The sequence below is a fragment of the Homarus americanus genome, unplaced genomic scaffold (assembly GCF_018991925.1).
Source record: "Homarus americanus isolate GMGI-L3 unplaced genomic scaffold, GMGI_Hamer_2.0 scaffold43075, whole genome shotgun sequence".
In the NCBI taxonomy this organism is placed as follows: Eukaryota; Metazoa; Arthropoda; class Malacostraca; order Decapoda; family Nephropidae; genus Homarus; species Homarus americanus.
This window is the reverse complement of record NW_024756438.1, coordinates 65,643-90,924: the sequence shown is the minus strand read 5'-3', so window position 1 is coordinate 90,924 and position 25,282 is coordinate 65,643. Positions and strand designations below refer to the sequence as shown.

The 25,282-nt window shown below is 41.0% G+C and overlaps 1 protein-coding gene across 3 annotated transcripts in view; it reads left to right on the top strand.

Annotated features, from left to right (window-relative positions):
• Positions 1–20,212, top strand: part of LOC121856800 (AP-2 complex subunit alpha-like) — a 53,871-nt gene extending 33,659 nt beyond the window's left edge. For all 3 annotated transcript variants that reach the window (XM_042352519.1, XM_042352517.1, XM_042352518.1), the window contains exons 17-20: positions 7,505–7,643; positions 9,019–9,163; positions 15,020–15,224; positions 15,875–20,212. In XM_042352519.1, coding sequence (XP_042208453.1) covers positions 7,505–7,643; positions 9,019–9,163; positions 15,020–15,224; positions 15,875–15,952 — 567 coding nt within the window. In that variant the 3' untranslated portion in view covers positions 15,953–20,212. The remainder of the gene's footprint in view (positions 1–7,504; positions 7,644–9,018; positions 9,164–15,019; positions 15,225–15,874) is intronic.
• The last annotated feature ends 5,070 nt before the right edge of the window (positions 20,213–25,282 follow it).

Here is a 25,282-nt window from a genome sequence, read left to right as displayed (position 1 = left end):
GTGAATAACAGAACATATGGGATTAATTCCAATAGAACCCAGCCCGACCCCCAAACTCCACTTTTTGACGACAAATAACTATGTTGTAGTAAAAATTCTATCTTAACTTTATGGTGGCATGAAAAACAAGTAATATAGAAGAGGTTAGGTTAGGAAAGATAAAGGTTAACATAGGAAAAATAAAGAATAGGTTAAAAAACGAAAAGTTTTAAGGAACACTCACGGTAGTAGAAGAGATGGGTCGGCATACGGGGATGGAGGCTGGTTCCGAGGCAGAGGGCAGATTACTGCCCCTCAGGTGAATCACCATTACTAGGTGAATCAATATCACTGTCACTTACAGTTGTCATGGCTTCCCTGACAAATCCCTCAAAATCACCTTCACTATCACTATCACTGCCTTGGGCTGGCTGTGGTGGGTTGCGGGCGAAGAACTCGGTTATGCTTTGCTGACGGCTGGCTTTGATGTTTTCATGATACACCGTGATGTACGGCTCCATAGCCTGCACCAGTCGGTTATGGAAGACGTCATGGCGTTCATCGTCAGTGTCGCGGGAAACGATGGACTTAATTTTTTCTGTTAACTCTATGACATACTTAATATCACTATGACTTAAACTAGGTTCTTCGGAGAATGACGCACCTTCTTCCTCCTCTTCACTGGCGGGTTCTTCTTCCAACATCTCGTCGGCAGTCACTTCAGGATCTCTGATCACCTCCATGATGTCTTCGTTGGTGGTCTCGGAGAAGCCTTCAGCTGTAACAGTCTGCGCAGCTTCTCTGGCAAGGTCCACTGCTACTGCAACAGTCTGAACCTGACCAGTCACAGGTTCACTCCTCCTCTCACCTGGTATGCCATGCAACACATGTCTCCATGCGTGACGAATCGTAGCAATAGACAGCAGATCCCATGCCTCCACCAAGAAGTCTACAGCTTGTTTGACGTTAAACTTCTTCCAAAATTGTTTGACGAGAAGTTCTTGAGTCGCCGCCTCTTGTTCCTTGTCCTCGTCGCTTTTACTCTCGCTGTCGGTGTCACCCAGCTTACGCAACTCATCCTTGGTGTTGGTAGAGTCGTTCAGGAGCTTGAATTTCTTTGCCGAGTATGCAGCTTTAACGTTGCAGATTAACTCCTGGTCCATAGGCTGGATTAATGACGTGGTGTTGGGAGGAAGGAAGACCACTTTTACGTTGGGGTGACGATCCATTAGTAGGGGCGAGTGTCCAGGTGCGTTGTCAAGGAGCAACAAAATGTTGAATGGAACATTCTGTTGCTCGCAGAATTTCTGCACGTCAGGAACAAAAAAGTTGTCAAACCAGAAGAGGGACAGAGAAGAGGACATCCACGCCTTACGTGCGGTTAGCCAGTGGACATTAAGCTTGTTCATGTCCATATTCTTGTAGGCGTGCGGCTTGCGGGCTTTGTGAATCACCGATAACTTTGGTTTACAGGTACCGGAGGCATTGGTGGTAAACAGGACGGTGATGCGTTCCTTCTGCATCTTCCGGCCCCTTACCTTGCTCGCAGACTGGACAACGAAGGTCTTGGAAGGTAACTTTTTCCAGAAAAGACCAGATTCGTCCATGTTAAACACCTGGTCGTCAGTGTACTGTCCTTCCTCCATAATCTCACGTAAAAACGGAGGAAAATCTCTAGCCGCCGCACGGTCAGCACTCGCTTCCTCACCAACAATGCTGATGTTGGTGACCTTGTTCCTCCTCTTAAACCTATGCAGCCAACCATGGGAAGCATTGAAGGGTTTGGGCTCTGCAATTCCCAGTTTACGTGTCACTGCTGCGTATAGCTCACGTGCGTACTCCTGCACTGAGCGCGTGTCCACCGCCATGTTGCGTCGCGCCTGACGCACCAAATAACTCACCAGCAAAGTTTCCACTTTTGCCAGCACCCTGTTCTGGCAATACCTGATAGCTGAAGCACCTGCAGACTTTGTGAGCTTCATGTGCTCCTTTATCTTGGCTGCATCCTTCTTTATTGTACGAATCGTAGATTCGTTGACGCCATGCTGGCGCGCGAGATCAACTTGGCGTCTTCCTTTCTCCAAATCTTGAACAATTTGGTACTTCAGCTCGTAGCTTAATGAACGTCGTGTCTTCTTTGGTTTAGTGCCGCTGGGTCCAGGTAAGGAAAGGTTTCTCTCTGGGGGTGGTGGTCCGGCGGAAGCCATTTTACGGAACAATGGATGCGCGTTAACCCGGCGTGGCCTTGAGGGATGAAACTGCCGCGGCTAGGTCAAGCGTCGTCTCTCCTCCCTCCCTCCCTCCCCGGGGTAGTCACGTCATAATACTTTAAGCCAATTACAGCTAGCAGCAGAGGGGGGTAGGGCTGCATGGCCAATCACAGTCCGAGACGTCATATGACGTCAGTGATAACGCAACAAAGACACACACTGCGCAACCTTACCGCGCCGCTTGCCCAAGCGGAGGGAGGAGGAGGGAGAGGCAGGCAGGCAGGCGGGAGGGCGGGCGGGCGGGTGGCGCGTGGTCAAAATCTAAAAATAGCATCCGAGCCGGACACTCACCGCGTTGCTGTGGAAAAATCCGCGTTAAGTGAAAGTTCAGCTTTTGGCACCGCTGCGATATGCGAAAACGCGTTAAGTGAAAGCGGGTATATATATATATATATATATATATATATATATATATATATATATATATATATATATATATATATATATATATATATATATATATATATATATATATATATATATATATATATATATATATATATATATATATATATATATATATATATATATATAATAGTTTCCAAAAGTTTGTATATGTGGTTATATATATATATATATATATATATATATATATATATATATATATATATATATATATATATATATATATATATATATATATATATATATATATATATATATATATATATATATATATATATATATATATATATATACTACAGTTAACCTCACTTTACGCGTCCCACATTCCGCGATTTTACGCTATGCCCTGCCGGAACCCAGGATGCTCACATTCCGCGGTGCGTGTACCCCTTTACGCGGAGAGCGGCTGGCGAGCCGCGCCATTTTTGGATCCAAACCTCCCGCCATCCGCCATGTTGTGTAAGCTGCGCGAACATGGTGCGCACAAGGTCGCCCAGTCATCAAAACATTACCAGTTCTTCACCCGCCACCCACCACAGCCGGCCCAAGTCAGTGATAGTGATAATTATGGTGAGGATATGGACTTATATGGACTTTGGGGAGTTTGACAAAGAGGCCCTGCAAGCCTCTGTGGTGGATAGTGATACAATTGATACAAGTGACACAGGTGAGGGCCAATAATCTGCCCTCTGCCTCGGAACCAACCGCCCATCCCCGTGTGCCCAGCCATTTTTTCTACTAATGTAAGTGTTAAAAAACCTAATATTATTGATATTTCTCTTAATTATTAATTGTGTGTGCATACCATCATAAAGTTAAGATAATATTTTTACTACAACATAGTTGTGTGTCGTCAAAAAGTGGAGTTTGGGGATCGGCCCGGACTCCATTTCAATTAATCCCATATGTTATGGTATTCACTTTACGCGGGACCCTCCGGGTTACATTAACCGCGTAAAGTGAGGGTTAACTGTGTATATATATATATATATATATATATATATATATATATATATATATATATATATATATATATATATATATATATATATATATATATATATATATATATATATATATATATATACACACACACAGTGGTACCCCGCTTAACGCGCTTTCACTTAACGCGTTTTCGCATATACGCGGTGCCTTGCCAAAGCTGAACTTTCACTTAACGTGGCATTTTTCATCATATACGCGGTGAGTGTCCGGCTCGAGACGCTATTTTTAGATTTGCCCCACCCGAGACGCTATTTTTAGATTTGCCTCACCCGCCACCCTGCCTGACTGCCCGTTTTAGCTCATAAAATTCATACAAATTACCCGGCCAGAATATAATTTACATTGCTGGAATTCTTATAATTTGGTGATCATTTTGAATATAAACAACATATATTTTGCATTAAACATACAATTTTTAGATAAAAATTGTTCTCTAGGTAACTATGTTATCTTTTGTCCAAAATATATGACATTTATATTCAAAATATTCCTGGTCTTACAAGGAATCCAGCAATGTCAATTATATTATCCTAACTTTAGTTTGAGGTATTATTTATTAAAATTTAGTGGTTATCCCACACATCTCCTTGGGACGGTTGGTGGGGGGAAGGGAGGGACCGACCGACCGACCATCTGTTACCCAGTGAAGAATTATTTTTTTTTTTATTAACTGAAGATATTTGTTTTAGCTCATAAAATTCATACAAATTACCCGGTCAAAAAGTGGAGTTTGGGGGTCGGGCTGGGTTCTATTGGAATTAATCCCATATGTTCTGTTATTCACTTAACGTGGTTTTCACTTAACACGGGACCCTCTGGGTTCAATTGACCGCGTTAAGTGGGGTACCACTGTATATATATTATATATATATATATATATATATATATATATATATATATATATATATATATATATATATATATATATATATATATATATATATATATATATATATATATATATATATATATACACACACACACACAGAGTAATACCCCGCTTTACGCGATTTCGCATTTACGTGGTACCTCGCCAGACCGGAACTTTCACATTATGCGATGCATCTACCCATATACACTCAGTGTGTCTGGCGCGACGCTATTTTTAGATTCGACCCTCCCGCCTGCCTTCTCCCGCTTGGGCAAGCCGCGTGATAAGGTTGCGCAGTTTATGTGTCTGTTACATTATCAGTGACGTCATATGACGTATCAGACTGTGATTGGGCCATGCATCCTTACCTCCCTCTGCTACTAGCTGTGATTGGTTTAAAGTAATATGACGTGTCCACCCGCGGGAGGGAGAAAAGACGACGCTTGACCTAGCTGCGTCAGTTTCGTCCCTCCAGGCCACACCGTGTAAACGTGCATCCGTTGTTCTGTAAAATGGCTTCCGCTGGACCACCGACCCCAGAGAGAAACCTTGCCTTACCTGGCCCCAGCCGCCCTAAGCCAAAGAAGATACGACGTTCCCTAAGCTACGAAGTAAAATACAAGATCATTCAAGATTTGGAGAAAGGAACAGGTCAAGCTGATCTCGCGCGCCAGCATGGAGTCAACGAATATACGATTCGTACTATTAAGAAGGATGCAGCCAAGATCAAAGAACACATGAGAATCACAAAGTCTGCAGGTGCTTCAATGATCAAGTATTGCCAGAACAAGGTGCTGCTAAAGTTTGGAAATTTGCTGGTGAGTTACTTGATTCGTCAGGCGCGACGCAACATGGCGGTGGACATGCGATCCGTTCAAGAGTACACCCGTGAACTGTACGCAGCAGTGTCACGTAAGATGGGAATTGCAGAGCCCAAACCCTTCAATGCTTCCTCTGGTTGGCTGCATAGGTTTAAGAAGAGGAACAAGATCACCAACATCGGTGGTGAAGAAGCGAGTGCTGACCGTGCGGCGGCTAGAGATTTTCCTCCGTTCTTACATGAGGTTATGGAGGAAGGACAGTACACCGACGACCAGGTGTTCAACATGGACGAATCCGGTCTATTTTGGAAAAAGCTGCCTACCAAAAACTTCGTTGTCCAGTCTGCCAGCAAGATTCGGGGCCGGAAGTTGCAGAAGGAGCGCATCACCGTCCTCTTTACCACCAATGACTCCGGCACCTGTAATCCCAAGTTATCGGTGATCCACACAGCCTGCAAGCCGCACGCCTACAAGAACGTGGACATGAGCAAGATGAATGTCCACTGGCTGACCTCACGTAAGGCGTGGATGTTCTCTGCTCTGTCACTCTCCTGGTTTGATGACTTTCGTTTCCGACGTGAAGAAATTCAGCGAGCAACAGAATGTTCCATTCAACATTCTGTTGCTCCTTGACAACGCACCAGGACACTTGCCACTACTTATGGATTGTCACCCCACGTAAAAGTGGTCTTCCTTCCTCCCAACACTACGACATTAATCAAGCCCATGGACCAGGAGTTGATATGCAATGTGAAAGCTGCATACTCTGCAAAGACGTTTAAGCTCCTGAACGACTGTACCAACACCAAGGATGAGATGCGTAAGCTGGGTGACACCGATAGCGAGAGCAAAAGCGATGAGGACAAGGAACAACAGGTGGTGAATCAAGAAGTTCTTGTCAAACAGTTTTGGAAAAAATTTAACGTCAAACAAGCTGTGGACTTCTTGGTGGAGGCATGGGATCAGCTCTCTGTAGCTATGATTCGTCACGCATGGAGGCATGTGTTGCATGGTATCCCAGGCGAGAGGCGGAGTCAACCTGTGACTGGTGAGGTTCAGTCTGTTACAGTGGCATTGGACCTTGCAAGAGAAGCTGCGCACAGTATTACAGCTGCAGGCTTCTCCGAGACCACCAACGAAGACATCCTGGAGGTGATCAGAGATCCTGAAATGACTGCCGACAAGATGTTGGAAGATGATCACATCAGTGAAGAGGCAGGTGGTGCGTCAACCCCAGAAGAACACAAGTTAACGCATAGTAATATTAAGGGTGCCATCGAGTGTGCAGAGAAATTGAAGCTCTTCCTTTCCAACGATCATGACGATGACGGCTATGAAGTCTTCCATACCCGGTTGGTGCAGGCTATGGAGCCGTACATCAAGGTGTATCAAGACAACATCAACAGTAGCCGTCAAAAAAGCATTACCGAGTTCTTCGCCCGCAACCCACCACAGCCAGCCAGAGCCAGTGATAGTGACAGTGAAGGTGACTTTGAGGGATTTGTTAGGAAGGCCCTGACAACTATGACGGATAGTGATGGTGATTCACCTAATGATGGTGATTCACCTGAGGGCCAGTAATCTGCCCTCTGCCTCGGAACCAGCCTCCATCCCCGTATGCCGACCCATCTCTTCTACTGACGTAAGTGTTAAACCTAACCTTTATTTTTCCTAACATAACCTCTTCTATATTAATTGTGTGTGCATACCATCATAAAGTTAAGATAATATTTTTACGACAACATAGTTTTGTGTTGTCAAAAAGTGGAGTTTGGGGGTCCGGCCAGTCTCTTGGAATTAATCCCATATGTTCTGTTGTTCACTTTACGCGGTACCCTGTGGGTTCAATTGACCGTGAAAAATCGTGGTACTACTGTGTGTGTGTGTGTGTGTGTGTGTGTGTGTGTGTGTGTGTGTGTGTGTGTGTATATATATATATATATATATATATATATATATATATATATATATATATATATATATATATATATATATATATATATATATATATATATATATATATATATATATATATATATATATATATATATATGTATGTGTGTGTGTGTGTATGTATGTATGTATGTATGTATGTATATATATATGTATGTATGTATTTTTATTTATTTATTTATTTATTTTTTTTTTTTTAGGCCTTCAATCCCACTGTGTCGGTGGGTCAAGGTCAGCAGGGAAAGGTTACGGTACAAGTTAAACCAGTTGAGCCCTCCATCGATGCTGGAGCACAAGTCCAGCAACTCGTGAATTGTGAATGTGTTGAAGACTTTAATGGTAAGAGTTTACATCATATGAAGAACCCACTGGGGAACTGATAAGATAAACATATTCAGTAGATTATAAGCTGTGGTGGTTATTTTTGAGGGGTTATAATTCATGCATATTTATTGTTTTGTTTTTTTCGGTTTCGACCCAAAATTTTATTCCGAATATGTTCCACGATTCGATTGCGGGGTAATTAGTGGTTGTAATGATGCTTAGAAGATTTGAATTATATTTTTTTAGTGCTAATTACTTGCCAACTATGGGTTACCGAGGTGTGATTGAGGTGTTTTGTTTTTGTGTTATTCTGGAAGTACTTAATTAGTTAAATCCTTTGTGACCATCGCCCATGACCCCACTGGTTAATTCCCGAGTCATCCGCTGCCACATAGCAACAAATCCATCAAACAGATCACGTTGAAGTTGGCCTGTAAACTCACACTAGTTTAAATGTTTATATTGTTGATTAGATATAGTGATATCTCCATTAGCCGGAACAATTGGTGCAGACCACTTCCAGGAATGAGAGATTTCCAGGTAATGAGACGACTTTCAAAACCGGAAAATATCCATCTTCCCCGGAATTTTCCGGGTAACGGAAAAATTTTCTCTGAATTTCCTGAAAATGTGCTTGTTTTTCATCTCTCAAACCTGGGAAAAAATCCCCCCGTCCCCGATATTTTCTGGGTACAGTATTGGGAAAATTTTCTCGGAATTTTCCGGAAAATCGTTCCCAAAGCCTGAATTTTCCGGAAAATTACAGCTTTAGAAACGATTTTTCCAAGAAAATTTCAATTCCGGCTGTTGAAAAGTTCCAGGTTTGAGGGATTCCGGCTGATGAAAATATTACTGTACTTATTTCACTGTTAAATTTTCACAGTTACTTACTCTTAGGTGATGAAACCGTAACGAATTGTGTGTGAAGATTATTCTTTTAATAATTATTACTTTATTCACTGGCTGCACCGGCCTGAACCGCAGGCCACATTAAGTAGAATTTCAAAATAATTCCACAGACCGCACAAACACATGGACCGGGCCACGGTTTGCCCCTGCCTCTCTTGACCACTTGTACTGCCTCCTCAGAGGTAGCTGTTGAGTAACCCTCCTGTGCCTCCACAGTGGCAGCCTCCTCTTACTTGAACTTTTCCTCATACTAACTGGATTTAGGTTGTTTTCTCCCGAGTTGACGATACTGTGCATGTGTCTGGTGCTGGACCGCAGTCCACTTTGCAAGGGGATTCAAATTAAGCGAATGTGGGTTTAAGGGAGCTTACTGTTTATGTACTTTTTTTTTTTTTACTCAAAGACCGTACTTAGTTTATTCATCATTATATTCAAGCAGACTTTTTTTTCACCTAAGAATAATTATCATGTTCTTCCTCAGGTCTACCGGACTTGTCAGTGAGCTTTACCTATGGCAATGTTCCCCAACGCCTGGCACTCCATTTACCGCTTTCCTGCAACAAATTCTTTGAGCCAACAGATATGAATGGAGAATCTTTCTTTGCTCGTTGGAAGAATCTCAGTGGGCAAGTATACCTTGTAGTATATGACTTTTATGCTTAGGTATTATCTGTGTTAGTATTGTACATTACTTGGGGTTTTTATAAGACAGATTTTCATTTATTTCCCACTTAATGTAGATTAACCATCCCAAGGGCCACATTTGGCCCGCGGGCCATGAGTTTGACACCCCTGCTCTATGGGATCCCAATCTGTGAAAAATAAAAAAGTAAGATAAAATGTTATAATTAGTATGCAAATTTTATAAGAAAAAAAAATTACAACACTACAATTGATCAATGGATAAAATCACATTTCAAATACAGTAAGTCCTCATATAACGTCATCCGGCTTAAAGTTTTTTCGGTACTATGTCGCTAAACTTTAAGATACCAAAAATTCATTTACTGTCCCGATGATCGGATTCTACGTCATTTTGCGTTGTCACGGAATACTTTCTACAGCGCATCGCACGCTTTTGTCTGGCCGTGCTACGCTCTCTCGGCTCAGCGCGCTGCCCTCACTCGCGGAACGTCACGGCGTCCCCGAGCGACGCCAAGCCAGTCTCTGTTACGACTTCACAACATTCATGTGTGCTCAAGTGCTTTTGCTCTAAAACTGTACTCTAACCATTCGAAATAGCTTCCAAGTTTTCATCAAGTGCTACTGATGCTAGTGTAGTGAAGAGGCAATGTAAGACCATTACCCTTGCTATGAAAATGGATGTATGAACCTGATTTGAAAAAGGGGAACGTGCTGTGGACATAGCCGCTGTGCTTGGTCTTACCCCCACAACGGTGCCCACTATCTGGACCAACGCTGACAAGAATAAGATTAGTGCTGGAAGTGATACTTCTGTCAGTGCAACTAAAGCAACTCCTACTAGAAGTACTGTGATAGAAAAAGTGGAAAAGATGCTGGCTATGTGGATGGGGGACCAGAATCAATGCAATGCACCTGCTAGCCTTATGGTTATCCAGCATAAGACCAGATCCTTGTTTGAAGAAGGAAGAGATCTTTATGGCCAGCTGTGGCTGGTTTCAACGATTTAAGCGCAGGTATAACTTCCACAATATTAAGATGACTGGTGAAGCTGCCAGTTCAAATACGGTTGCTACCAAGACATTCCTGCCAGAATTCAAACGGATTATCCAGGAAGGAGGCTAATCATCGAAGCAAGTCTTCAGTGTGGATGAGACTGGTCTCTTTTGGAAGAAGATGCCTGAGAGGACCTATATCTCCAAGGAGGAGAAAAGAGCGCCAGGTTTTAAAGCGGCAAAAAAACCGCTTGATGCGAAAGCTGCCGGCAACTTTAAGCTGAAGCCTATGCTGATTTCTCGCGCTGCTAACCCTCGGGCCCTGAAAGGTTACTCCAAGGATCACCTTCCTGTCATTTACAAAGCAAACAAGAAGGCATGGATTACCGGCGCCATATTTAGCCTGTGGCTAAACGTATATGCAATGAAGGAATACTGTGCCAAGGAGAACCTTGACTTCAAAATTCTTCTGATCGTTGACAATGCTCCAGCTCATCCTCCCAATTTCGACGACTTGCCTGACAGTGTAAAAGTTGCACTTCTGCCTCCCAACACGACAGCACTGATGCAGCCGCATTCAAGGCTTATTATTTACACCGTACCGTGGCCCTGCTGCTCAAGGCTACAGACGGAGAAAATAAACCTGCGATCCGAGAATATTGGCGTAGCTCCAACATTCTTCATGCAATTGACAACATTGGCAAGGCATGGAAAGAGGTTTCAGAAAGTTGCCTGAATGGTGCGTGGCATAAATTGTGGCCCAAGTGCATCAACAGTTTTATGGGATTTATGGCCTTAGTCCCAGCTGTGAATAGGGATATCCTCGGCTTGGCTAGACAGGCACGCTTTGATGAGCTGGAATCAGGATTTTGAGGACGTCCTGGCATCCCATACAGAAGAGCTCACCAGCGAAGATCTGCAACAACTAACAGAACACAGTCTCGTTGAAGATGACAACGGCGAAGAAGAACCTCAACAAACGCTAACTTCCAAGAGGATGGCAGAATCGTTCAACATGTTCCAGCAAGCAATGCAAATCCTTATTGATGATGACCCAAACAGAGAACGTAGCTCAAATGTTCAACGCAGCATTGATGACAGCTTGGTTGTTACACAGATCTATAAGGAGAAGAGGAGGATTAGCACCAAGCTGTCAACACTGGATTCATTTGTTCTTCGCGGGACGGCAGAAGCAGCTTCTTCACAACAGCCAGCCATCGAGGAGGAGCAAGCTTCAACGGAGGAGGAGCAAACTTTAACGGAGGAGGAGCAAACTTTAACGGAGGAGGAGCAAACAGCGGCGGAGGAACCCTAGTCAGAAGAGGAAGAGGAAGAGGCAGCCGCAGCGAACTCATGTGACTCGCCACCCTCCTCCTCCGCTCCACTACCCACCACACACTCGCTCTACCACCTCCACCCATTGGTGAGTACCAATACAAGCATAGTAGTTCTATATATATATATATATATATATATATATATATATATATATATATATATATATATATATATATATATATATATATATATATATATATATTATATATATATATATATATATATATATATATATATATATATATATATATATATATATATATATATATATATATATATATATATATATATATATATATATATATATATATATATATATATATATATATATATATATATATATATATATATATATATATATATATTACTATTTTATAGAAATGGCAAAGAGTTTTTGTATATGTAATGTTTTTCATGGGGCAAAGGGAGGCTGGGGAACGCAACTCCCGTATATTATCTATTTCTTATGGGGAAATTTGATCCGCTTAACGTTGTTTCGTATAACGTCGTATTTTCAGGAACGTAATCCCGACGTTAAGCGAGAACTTACTGTATTTTCCTATGGGATCCCTTCAGGTACTTTGATGACCTTGATGCAGTAGTCATTCATTGCTCTAATGAGTACCTGTACCCGTATATCACATTTTTGTAAACAGTACTGTACCTTTAAACATCGTTGGTGAATTCTAAAATTAGGTTATAAGTTTCTTGTTGCTTGGTTTCATTCTGGTCGTTTTATATTTTATGGGCTGCTGCTGTTAAAGTTTTGCTTTTCTTGTGCACTGTTAAATATGTTGTAGATGACTTCACAAGTAGACCTATAAGGTGTAAGTTAAGAATTTTGTGTTTTCACTGAAAGGTACTGTATTAACATTACTAAAGAATGGTAAGTTTTGTTTTCACTTATCAATGGTATTTTAATATTAATAAACATATTTCGTTCTAATGAATGTTTTCACATATATGTGTTTAAATTTTGCTCACCGTCAGGGTTGTTATGATTTAAATCAAATGATTTAAATCACACGATTTAAATCGATTTAAATCAGAGTAAAAAAATCATGATTTAAATCAAAATGATTTTTTTACTAATAACTGTTTTCTCTCTTTATTCTACATGATTGAAAAGTATATGCAATGCAGCAGGCTAATAACATCAAGATGATTAAAATGCTAAGACCAGGATATGTTCCACCTAATAGACATCAAATTGGAGGGTCTCTTTTGGATCAAGCCTACGATTCAGTGATTAAGAATTATTCAGAAGAACTTAGTGAGAAAACAGTTTGCATGGCCATGGATGGATGGAGTAATGTCCATAATGAGCCTATAGTATGTATAACTTTAACAGCGGACAACCATATTTATCTTGTTGACTCTATAGACACAGAATCAAGACACACAGCTGAATATCTGTTGAAATTAGCTGAATGTGCTACAAAAAAGTGTGAAGATAAATTTGGATGCACAGTAAAAAGTTGTGTAACAGATAATGCTGCTAATATGGCAAAAATGAGAAGTGAATTTGGACAAGATAAATCCATTATAACATATGGTTGCTCTGCATACCTGTTAAATTTGCTTTCACAAGACCTGCAAATCAAGAACATTAAGGAGCACATTACTGAAATCATTAAGTACTTCAGAAATCATCACATCCCAGGATCTTTGTATAGAAGAGCAGGAGGAACAATGCTAGTAATGCCATCAGACACACGATGGAACACAGTGACAGATTCTATTGAATCTTATTTAAAGAACTGGGAGACCCTTGTCAAAGTGTGCAAAGAAAATATTGAAGACATTGATAAGAAAATTGAAAGGAAAGTTAAGGATAAGGCATAAAAAGAACTGCAGAAGACTATTTAGAGAGACTTAAGCCTATTGCTGTGGCATTGGACTGTGTCCAGAGAGAACATACCCTATTCAGTGATGCTGTAGAAATCTGGGTAAAACTGAAAACTGATATTAAGGAGTATTTAACAGATAAGAAGAATATGGATAATTTTGAAAAAAGGATCAAAGTATCATTGACACCTGCCCATTTTCTAGCTAATGTGATAGATCCAAGGTATCAGGGCAGACATCTGACTCCTGAGCAGCGAGACATTGCAGAACAGTATGTGTGCAAGTCTTCCACATTTCCTTTCAAGATTAATGTCCTTCCATGGAAGAAGTGCACCATTTAAAGAGGTCTATTTTGGTAAAGATGTTGTAAAATCTCTCTCACCCCTTGCTTGGTGGCAGTATTTTGCCAATGATATGACAGAAAATGTAATGGATGTTCCTAGGCAATTATTTACAGCTGTTGCATCATCAGCAGGGGTTGAGAGAATTTTTTCCACATATGGATTTGTACACTCAAAGGTAAGAAATCGCCTAGGATAGGAAAAGGCATCTAAGCTTGTCACAGTATATGTATAAGCATTTCAATGTTCAACTAAGCTAATTTAAATGTTTTGAACTATTTTTGTTGTTTACAGAATGAGAATATTGTGTTGACTTGAAGTTATTACCGGTAATTCTTAAACTTGTTACCAGTATTATTTTTTTACAAAATGAGAATATTATTCTGTTGACTTGAAAAAGTTAAGTTATTAATTTTTGAAAAACTAATCCTATAAGAGCATTTATGTTAAATTTCATTATTACGTTTGGATTTGTGCCCTCAAATGTAAGATATGTTACCAGTTTTCTTTAATTTTACAAAAAGAATATTATTGTGTTAAAATCCATTGGTACATCTACTGCATAAATATCTTAATGCCAATTTTCTGTTTATTATCCTGAATAAACTTTGGTTGAAAAATACTGTTTATATGTTTTAAAAATACTAATTTAATGCAATTAGTAAAACCAAAAAAAAAATCGATTTAAATAAAAAAATCTGGTTTAAATCAAATAAATCGATTTTTTTTTTTTTAAATCGTGATTTTTTCCAACCCTGCCGTAGGTTAACCCTAAGTCACGTAAAAAAACTTGTGGAAAAAAAAAGGTTGGGAGGAAGATTAGGGAGTGGGGGTTCAATGAAGCATCTTGCCCCGGGCTTAGTGCCAGCTCTCATTGGCCCTGCTGCTAGCATATCCTGCAACTCGAGATGTTTATTTTTCATTATTTTGGGAGGATATTTGGTGTACCAGACATTGTGCTCGGAAATGGGCTTAAATGAGGAAAATACAGGAGCACGTTGCCACTTGCAGAAACAATCTTAGGGACATCCTGTTGATGTAAGTTTTTTAATTTAGCTATTACGTACTTCTCTAACATTTTTATTGCAAATTTAATATATGGTAAAGCCAATGAAATCAATGTGAACTAAGTCATTTTGCAAATTATTGAATGGCAAATTAGAGAGATTCTTCTGTATTACAGGTGGTAGTATATTTTTAGCGGAACATTACATATGATGGCTTTAAATGTGCACAAGAAGTTTTTTATTATTATTCTTAACTAAAAAGGGTATTCCTCTTGAGCAGATTTTCATATAGTACCTGTATTCTTAATTAGACCCCTACAAGAGGCACAAAAAATATTTAAAGCAACTGGACCCATGGAAAATGCTTCCATCAAGACCAAACTTTTGGGCTTTGGCATGCAGCTGCTGGAAGGCATCGATCCAAACCCTGAGAACTACGTTTGTGCAGCCATCATCCACACACGCACACAACAAATAGGCTGTCTTCTCCGTCTGGAACCCAACCGCCAAGCTGAGGTCAGTTTGGCTACATTCATCTTGGTGCTTTGAAGTTTCACTCATGAAGTGTTTGTGTTGAAGTTTTAGAACATTGCTAGGTAAGGGTCTCAATATTACAAATTGCCTAAAAAATTAAATCAATTCAGTTACAAACTTCCTTTTTTTTAATTTCCTTCAAGGTGGAAAGATGATATAACCATAGTAATAATGTAAAATTTGGAGAACCAGGAAATAGTGGTAGGTGTTCATTTTCCATAAAGAAAACTGGAATAATATATTTTGTGGTAAATTCTTAGTTTACTCATTTCTTTATTGAATTGCTACTCTACTTCAACATTATTAGTAATTAATGTGTTTTATCTTTATTAAATATTATTTGTTATTGCAATTTCTTTTACTGTACTTATTAAAGTGGGGTCTAATTTTTGTGGGAATATTGTACTGGCACCTGTCTGCGCAAGTGATGCCATTTAACACATGTGAAAATTGTTATATTGTACTGTACTGGACTCGCCAGATGGGTGGTGCGGACAGCAGACAATATTAATTACTGATGACTATGATGTTCTTCTTAGATAAGGTCTTTTTTTTTATATAAATTATTGCACTCTTTAACTAGTTTGAAAGACCACATTTAGAAAAATTATTAACTTACATTTATCTTTCAGATGTATCGACTAACAATCCGTGCCAGTAAAGAATCCACAGCACAGATTTTGGCAGACTTGTTAGCTGAACAGTTTTAACCTCAACAGACTCACTTGACTAGTTTCATCCACATACAGAGAAACTATGTGGGAAAAATACCTGAGTGATCATAACAGTTGTGAAACCTCAGTAAAGTTAGTGAAACACCACCAGTGACTCGTGATACAGCAACATCGAAACACCAGTCAGTTTCCATCACAGTGACTATTTATTGAGTTTAAATCACAGTAGAATGTCTGCTGAAGTGGTAATTGTAAAAATGAGTGAATGTGTTTTAAGACAGAATCATTTAAGCATAATACCAGAAAAAGCTACCAACACAAGATTTTAACATGTCCACCATAGTTCCCAGTGATTTATTTATTTTTTAGTATATTTGGTTATTTTGTTTGTTTTCTGATAGCAACCACATTCACCAGGGTTGGGTTTTTTTTATATTTGTTATTATTTGACAAAGGATATTTTTAAATGTATTGTTTTCAAGCAAATCTTGTTACTGATGGAATTATTTCATGAATATGAATTTAAATCTTAAATTAGTGGCATGAATACATACCATGCTTAATTGTTTCAAGTCATGCCACTTAGTACTATTATACCAATAGCTGTCTTGAAACTTACTGGCAAACCAGTACAGGGCAAGAATCCAGTTAGCAAAAGGATCAAAAGACCAGCATAAGGATATTTGTTAACACCAGTCACATTTATAAGATGTAGTGTGTATAGACATTAGCAGTGACGAATATGTGTGTGTAGGGAGTTGAAGGGAGAACTAGATGTGACTTGGTGTCAATTTCCTCTTGGCTGTAAGCTTTTGAATCCTAGTGTATAGTGTTGAAAACAGTTTATTATAAGTTAATATTATAAATTACCACATCTTTAAATATGTATATCAGACATTTTATTAGTTTGTCACAAACATTTCCCTTCAAATAATTCTTTATATTTCATTGGCAAATTTTATTTCTACTGCCTAGGTCTAAAATCTATGTGACACTGTTCTTAAGAGCAAATATTAACTTTTTTGCTGATCACAAGGTCTTGCATGTTACTAGAGCTTGTCAATGAAGGACTTCCTGTTGCTTATTATCATCAGCACTGCTGGTAGATCTTATGAAGATTAAGGTGATACTTTGTGGCGGCAGAATTTTTATGTGATTGTCGTTGGTCTGTTCCAGCATCCTGTTTATAGTTGTAAAGAAACCTGTGTATCAGTAGTTCCATTCATTCCTCATGTGTGGATTCATAAATGTAAAATAATTTGAGATGCATGAAAGGTGCAGAGATCATTATTGTATAGAGTTAATGCTAATGTAAGTTATTATTTTAGACTTCATATCAGATTGTAATTATGTCCTGACTTGGTTCTTATTGTGTATTATTGGGCAGCAAAGACATTTATTGTATTATAAGCAGACACTGGTCAGAAGTATAGACAGTAGTTAAGGAGTTTCATGGGCCTTGAATCTTGTAAAGTATATCTCCACTTATTGTAATTGTCACTTTTATATTTTCTCAGCTGCAGGGGCTTTTCTGAACAATGGGGAAATTAGAACAGTCACGTAGAAGTTACTGTGTTAAACTTTAAACTTGAAGATGTTCTTTGCATACAAATTACATAACCAAGTGTCATGAACTGAAGATTTTAGAGAAGTTTTAGCTCATAACCCTTTGGAGGTGTTAGAGCTTCTGTTTTTCCAGTTGGCAGCAGTTACGTGGTATTGATGTGGAAAAGTTGTCAGTGTTGTGAAGATGACTGAATAAAATAGAAAAATGTATATATTATACATCAATAATAATCCAAATAACTTTTTGATTCAAGGATCATTTTCTAAACCATTTTGTTATTGATACTTTTAGGCTCATCAGGTTTAACCATGATCCTGGCTGGAATTTGAGTTTCTGATACAGTACTGTACTTAAATCTTTATTGGTGAACTTGGAATATTGTTATTGGAAATGCTTCTTGATTTCAGATTTGAGTAGAGCTCTAGTTACAGTTCTTAATGAGATCACAACATTATTTGTTGTTGAACTAATGCCCAGATTGTAGGACTGAAAATTACCCTCAAAATCTTTATACAGTAATTTATTTGTGACATATGATTCTGAAAGTTAGCTTTTCTGTAGCTTGTCTTTTGTGTGTTTAAACTGGCAAGTAACTTATGTTTCTAATATAAACTTGTCATATCCCGATAAAAAGTTAGATGTACAGTAGGTGGTAATTTGTTTACTACCAGTCATATTCATGCATTTATCCAGCTTAGTTCTATACAACAGAGATCCCATCCATAAAATGCAGTTATAAGTTGTCAAGAGCTTTTAGCAGTATGTTTTTTCTTCCTGAACAAATTATGTTGAAGTAGTTTTGGTGCAAAGTTGAATGAAGACTTGGTTTATGAAAGAATAGAATCTTATTTTAAACTGGAAAGAATAGAATCTTATTTGTAAACTGAAAGATTGGTCAGCTAATTCTACCATCTTTACAGAACAAAAACTTAAAAGCCAAAATCCAGGTCCCTAATGATGTTTTAGAACTTTTAAAGAATTTAACATCATTTTAAGTTAACTTTTGATTTTAATAATTTATTTTTCTAATGATCCTAAAGATTTGAAATAGAAAAGTCCTTAAGGCTTTATAAGTATGGATTGCAAGAAATAGCAGATAATTGTTTTCTTAACAGATTCTCAGCTCTGGAAAGGATTGACGAGATGGCATGGTTGTAGTTAGTGACATCTTATCAGGTAATTAAAAAAAAAAAATTCTGAGATTTCAGTAATAATTGATTCATATTTTGTTGTAATGGCAACATGTCAATAATTTTGTATCTTCTAAGTGAGAGTTACATTTATGAACAGCTGTGACCTTGACCTTTCTGACTGTGTGTAAAGTTTTATTCTTATATTTATTTTTTTGCATTATGAGAACCAGAAGCAGTGACATGTCTAGAGACGATAATAGTCAATGGGAATCAATTCACTGTCACATTTTAAATAAGAAACCAAGTTAACAGCACAGTTTAGCTAAATTTTATATTCCAGTTGTAGTGTCTAGCACAAGCCTAGTCAGCTGTTTCACACCTTTTCGCTGCATGTCTGTGTCTCTTGTCGGGGCTTCTTGCCCAGTAGGGTTTTATAATAAAAGACTTTTTCTCAGACATTCCATTCAGACATGTGGCTTTTGATTTATTTGCTTTATGATATAGTTTATTGCTTCCTGGGATATTATGACAGCTTGTAAATGCAGCACCTTCACCAACAGTACATTTATAAAAAACTGTTAACTCGGTTATCTTTTTTTTATTATGACACTGAACCATATTGACCCATTGGTGGTACTATGTTTACACTGTTAATATTTAGGATCATTTCAGTAAAGAAATGCAAGTCCCTCACATAAGACTGACATTTGAGTGTCACAGGTGTAATCTCAAGAGATGGTTGATGAATTGTTACTCAAGTTGTTGAAATCTGTTGTATGGTATATTGTAGAGTAGATGTGAAATGGTGGCATACATTACTCAATTTGAATATGGTCTGCCTTGTAACATTGTGAATGGCAGTTAAGGTTGATTGTATTATTTGCAACCAAGTGTAACTGCCTGCACAAACTTATTGAAGAACTTCAGTTCACAGAATAAATAAAATAGGACTAATTAATAATGTGTTCTGGGAGTGGTAAGGCATTGGATGATCTGATAATACATTTTAAAAGGGGTACTGCTTGTTTCTTGAGGTATTTAAGAATGCTATTACATCTTCAAAAGTAGGTATGGGGGGTATCAAGACCAATGCTGTATTTGCTGATTCTCCCAGAATGTTAGAAAGTTGGCCTTGGTCAACATATGGAGATGAAATGTTGACTTAGTCAAAGAATATGGTTTTGGAGAAAATCACGGAAACAATTTTATGTTTTTGTCCTACATATAGTATTTAATTGTAATAAGTATTTATTGTGGTAAATTGTTGATTAACCATTGTTAATGTATTTTGTTGCTAGTAAATACACTCACTCTTACAGAAGTATACTGAACTACATACATGCACACACACTTAGAACATATAGTACATATAAATCTGCAGATATACTCAGTACATAAATGTTTTCCATTAGTCTATTTGGGTGCAACACATCCAACACTTTTAAGGCAAAAGGTACTGTTTAAAGCAGGTTTGTAATTATTACTCAGATAATTTAAGACATTTAGATTGTTTCCTTGGGATTTCTCAAAGCCATAATGTGTTCCATATTGAAATTATTGTATGTAAGTGAATGGTAAATAAATGTGTATATTGCATTGCTTTGTCATACTCCCCGTTGTCATAACGAGTGATATATATGGGCAAGTTTCTTTATACCATTTTCCTCTTGTCTACACAGCAGTAATTGGGAACCTGCATGTTAATCGATTTGCGGAACATGTTCCGGGGTAATAGTTAGCCAGTGCAGTTGGCGAGTTGTCCAATTTAGTCGGATTATTCCTTGACACTGGGTCATGCAACTCGTTCACTTAGGGTGTGGTTGTTGTGTTGGCGACATCTTCTACACCTTAAACAAATTCACGCCTAGGTGGCTCTTGGGCCGGCCATCCTTGTTACACCAGGGGCAACCATTATATATATATATATATATATATATATATATATATATATATATATATATATATATATATATATATATATATATATATATATATATATATATATATATATATATATGCAAGTAAATCACTGTAGGAACTTCGTGTTTTCTTCTTTCCTTGTGGCTATCAGCATGTGTGTGTGTGTGTGTGTGTGTGTGTGTGTGTGTGTGTGTGTGTGTGTGTGTGTGTGTGTGTGTGTGTGTGTGTGTGTGTGTGTGTGTGTGTGTGTGTGTGTGTGTGTGTGTGTGTGTGTGTGTGTGTGTGTGTGTGTGTGTGTGTGTGTGTGTGTGTGTGTGTGTGTGTGTGTGTGTGTGTGTGTGTGTGTGTGTGTGTGTGTGTGTGTGTGTGTGTGTGTGTGTGTGTGTGTGTGTGTGTGTGTGTGTGTGTGTGTGTGTGTGTGTGTGTGTGTGTGTGTGTGTGTGTGTGTGTGTGTGTGTGTGTGTGTGTGTGTGTGTGTGTGTGTGTGTGTGTGTGTGTGTGTGTGTGTGTGTGTGTGTGTGTGTGTGTTCTAATGGGGGCTACCCGTATCACTTTATTGGGCTAATGAAATATATATGGATCCTCGTGTTTCGAAGCCGGATTTGGTAAAACGTTACTCTGGTCACCTAAGTGATACGGGTAATCCCCATTAGAGGCTCAGGGTGCCATAAGCTCGTTGAACAGGCTTTGTGTGAAATATAATAGTCTAGGACTGCTTTCAGTATCCTGGTGGTCTAGAGGTAGCGTTCCCCGGTCACAGTCGTGGGCCGTGGGTTCGAATCCTGGCGGGGTGAGGTGTTGATTATATGTAGAAGTCCGCGTGCTTTATTGGGCTAATGAAATATATATATATATATATGCTGATAACCACAAGGAAAGAAGAAAACACGAAGTTCCCAAGCGCTTTCGTGTAATTCACATCTTCAGGGGTGAGTACAGACTAAGGAGAAGTACAAAACAAGGTGTATATATATACAGAGGAGGGTGAGATCAGGTCCACAATGGTCAGGTATTAGGTAATGACCCTACTAATCTTTAAAAGGCACCGCAACGGTCGGTAGTCAGGTCAGAGAGTAAGGTGACCCAACCTTCTCACCTGGTTACAAATCATCTTATTTACAAAATTGTCCAGTTTGTACATGCCATTGCTCAAATAAATGTTGACTGCTTTGGTATGTTTAATGAGACTAGATTCTATAATGTTCCTACTGTCAATTGAATTACAAGGTAATATTGAGGAGGCATTATCCCATTCAATGCAATGCTTATTATCCCTCAGATGAACAAACAGAGCATTGGATTCCTGGCCTGTCCTAACACTATATTTATGTTGTAAGTCTAGTTACAAGATCTTTACCTGTCTGGCCAAAGTGAAACATATTACATTCCTTGCAAGGAACTTTATAAATGCAACCAATTGTGTTGTTGGGGGAGTTCTTGATTAACATTTGTTTAACAGTGCATGAGTTTTTAAATGCCACATTGGCGTTCCAGGTTTTTAGTTGTAAAGGAATTTGAGAGAAATTTTTGTGAAATGGTAATACTAAGAGATTCTTATGGTCATGGGTGGGCTTGGGAACAGTTCTATAAAAAGATTTCTTAGTAATGTTCAGGCTGGTCCTCCTCTAAGCACCCTCACCAACCAGCTCTCTCTACATCACGCTTGGACTCACGCTGCCAACCCCCCAGCAACAAGCTGCATTGTACATCCAATACAATATGTATACAGAGAGCACTTTGTGAGTTTCCTTTCTCCATCCCATCTTGAGTGTGAACCAATAGCTCATAACCCCACAAATGGTGACCCCCGGAGATTCGCACTCACACAGGATGGAGGAGAAACTGATCACTCTCCCAGTCTTCAATCAGCATGGAAGACTGGCTTATCCACGCAGAGGCAGCGCTCATCGGCTCTACAACTACTGTCTCTACACCGCAGGTTAGACACCCTAGAGCAGCTCTGCTACTCTAAACAGACAGCCGCTCCTCTTCCTACCCCAAGCACCACGTCCTACCGACCCCACCACACCCGTCCTGCCTCAGACGCTCCCCCCGGCCCAGCAGTACCCCCTGCTACTGTCCTGAACCCTCCTGCTGTCGTGGCCTCTGCTCCTGACGCGGCCCCTGCTCCTGATACGGCCCCACACACCCCTCTTTTCTCCCTCAGGTACTCCCTGCTACTGTCCTGCACCCTGCTGCTGTCATGGACCCTGCTGCTGTCTTGCACCCTGCTGCTGTCATGCACCCTGCTGCTGTCATGGACCCTCTTCCTGACACAGCCCCTGCTCCTGACGTGGCCCCTGCTCCTGACGCGGACCCACACACCCAGCAGGCACTACTGAGGACTCTGTACCTGCCGCGAGAGAAGCACCACATTCCTCGCCTCCACAACCCTCCTTCTCCCTCTCTTCTCCCACAGATCTCCTGTGTCTAGGCAAAGTGTTTCCCATAGCGGCCGGCTCATCCACGCCCTCGCCGTTATGTCTCACATGTGGCATACAACCCTGCCGACAAGTCTCCTGCACTGCCCGTTATGCCTCACATGTGGGATGTAACCCTGCAGACAACAAGTCTCCTACACCGCCTGGAGGGAAGGGGGAGTATTGTAGTGGATTCCTCCCCTACAACTGCCGTTGTCGCTGACTAGCCAACCCTTGAATTCCTCAGCCTGCGCCTCGTGGTCAAGGTCGGCAACCAGCGCCACCTACATAGCGGAGGTCAACTATCAAGCCACGCCTACCTCCGCTATATAAGACCTCACCTTGTGGTGACCCCTCTCTTTCTATCTACAGCCACCAGCAAGCAACACCTCCACCTCCACTCCTGCCTGATGGCCCTCGCTCCCACCGGTGACTATGCCGCCCTACAAGCTGCGTGTTTATAGTGGATTCCTCCCCTACAGACGCTTGTCCGCGAATTCCCCAGTGTATGCCTCGTGGTCTAGGTCAACCAGCGCCGCCTTACATGACGGAGGTCAATTATTAAGCCACGCCTACCTCCGCTAAATAAGACCTGACCTCGTGGTGACCTATTCTCTTTCTACCTACACCAACCAGCAAGCAACACCTCCTCCACTCCTGCCTGGCGGCCTCGCTCCCGCCGGCGAGCATGGCGACCCACAAGCTGGTTCCCCTCTGAGCACCCTCACCAACCAGCTCTCTCTACATCATGCTTGTAACCACGCTGCCACTTCCCAGCACCAAGCTGCATTGTACATCCAATGCAACATGTATACAGAGAGCACATTGTGAGTTTCCTTTCTACATCCCATCCTGAGTGTGAACCCAACATCACGTACCCCACATGTTCTCCTCTAAGCACCCCCACCAACCACCTCCCTCTACATCACGCTTGGACTTGTAGTGGATTTCTCCCCTACAAACGCTGTTTGCTGCTGAGTAGCCGACCCCACCAATTCCCCAGTGTATGCCTCGTGGTCTAGGTCAACCAGTGCCGCCATACATCACGGAGCAGGGGTCAACTACTAAGCCACGCCTACCCCCGCTATTTAAGACCTGACCTCGTGGTGACCTGTCTCTTTCTACCTCCACCAACCAGCCAGCAACACCTCCTCCTCCTCCGCCTGCCTGGCGGTCCTCGCTCCCGCCGGCGAGCATGGCGACCCACAAGCTGTCCTTCTCTGAGCATTGTGGGGTTCAAGATGTTTGGTTCACACTCAGGATGGAATGGAGAAAGGAAACTCACAATGTGCACTCTATATACATGTTGTATTGGATGTACAATGCAGCTTGGTGCTGGGAAGGCAGCATGGTTACAAGCGTGATGTAGAGAGAGCTGGTTGGTGAGGATGCTCAGAGAAGGACAGCTTGTGGGTCGCCATGCTCGCCGGCGGGAGAGAGGACCGCCAAGCAGGCGGAGGAGGAGCGAGGGCCGCCAGGCAGCGGCGGAGGAGGAGGTGTTGCTAGCTGGTTGGTGGAGGTAGAAAGAGACAGGTCACCACGAGGTCAGGTCTTAAATAGCAGGGGGTAGGCGTGGCTTAGTAGTTGACTCCCGCTCTGTGATGTATGGCGGCGCTGGTTGACCTAGACCACGAGGCATACACTGGGGAATTGGTGGGGTCGGCTACTCCGCGAAAAACAGCGTTTGTTGGGGAGAAATCCACTACAATACTCCCCCTTCCCTCCAGGCGGTGTAGGAGACTTGTTGTCTGCAGGGTTGCATAGCACATGTGAGGCTGAACGGGCGGTGCATGCCTCATGTGAGACAACGGCGATGGCGTGGATGAGGCAGTCGCTGGATACAACTGTCTATATACAAACTATTTGTGGGAGAAGAGAGGGAGAAAAAGGGTGTGTGGAGGCGATGAATTTTGTTCTTCCCTCACGGCAGGTACAGAGTCGCCAGATGCGCCTGTTGGGGTGTGTGGGCCTGGGTCAGGAGCAGGGGCTGCGTCAGCAGAAACGGATGAGGGCTCGTGACAGCAGCTGGGTCCACGACAGCAGCAGGGTGCAGGACATTAGCAGGGAGTACCTGGGGGAGAAAAGAGGGGTGTGTGGTCCGCACTCAGGAACAGAGGCCGCATCAGGGGCGGCAGGGGTTACTGCTGGGCCGGGGTCGGCGTCTGAGGCAGGACGGGTGTGCTGGGGTCGGTAGGACGTGGTGCTTAGGGCAGGAAGAGGAGCTGGTGTCTGCTTCTGGGTGGATAAGCCAGTCTTCCATGTTGCTTGAAGACTGGGAGCGTGATCAGTTTCTCCTCCATCCTGTGTGAGTGCGAATCTCCGGGAG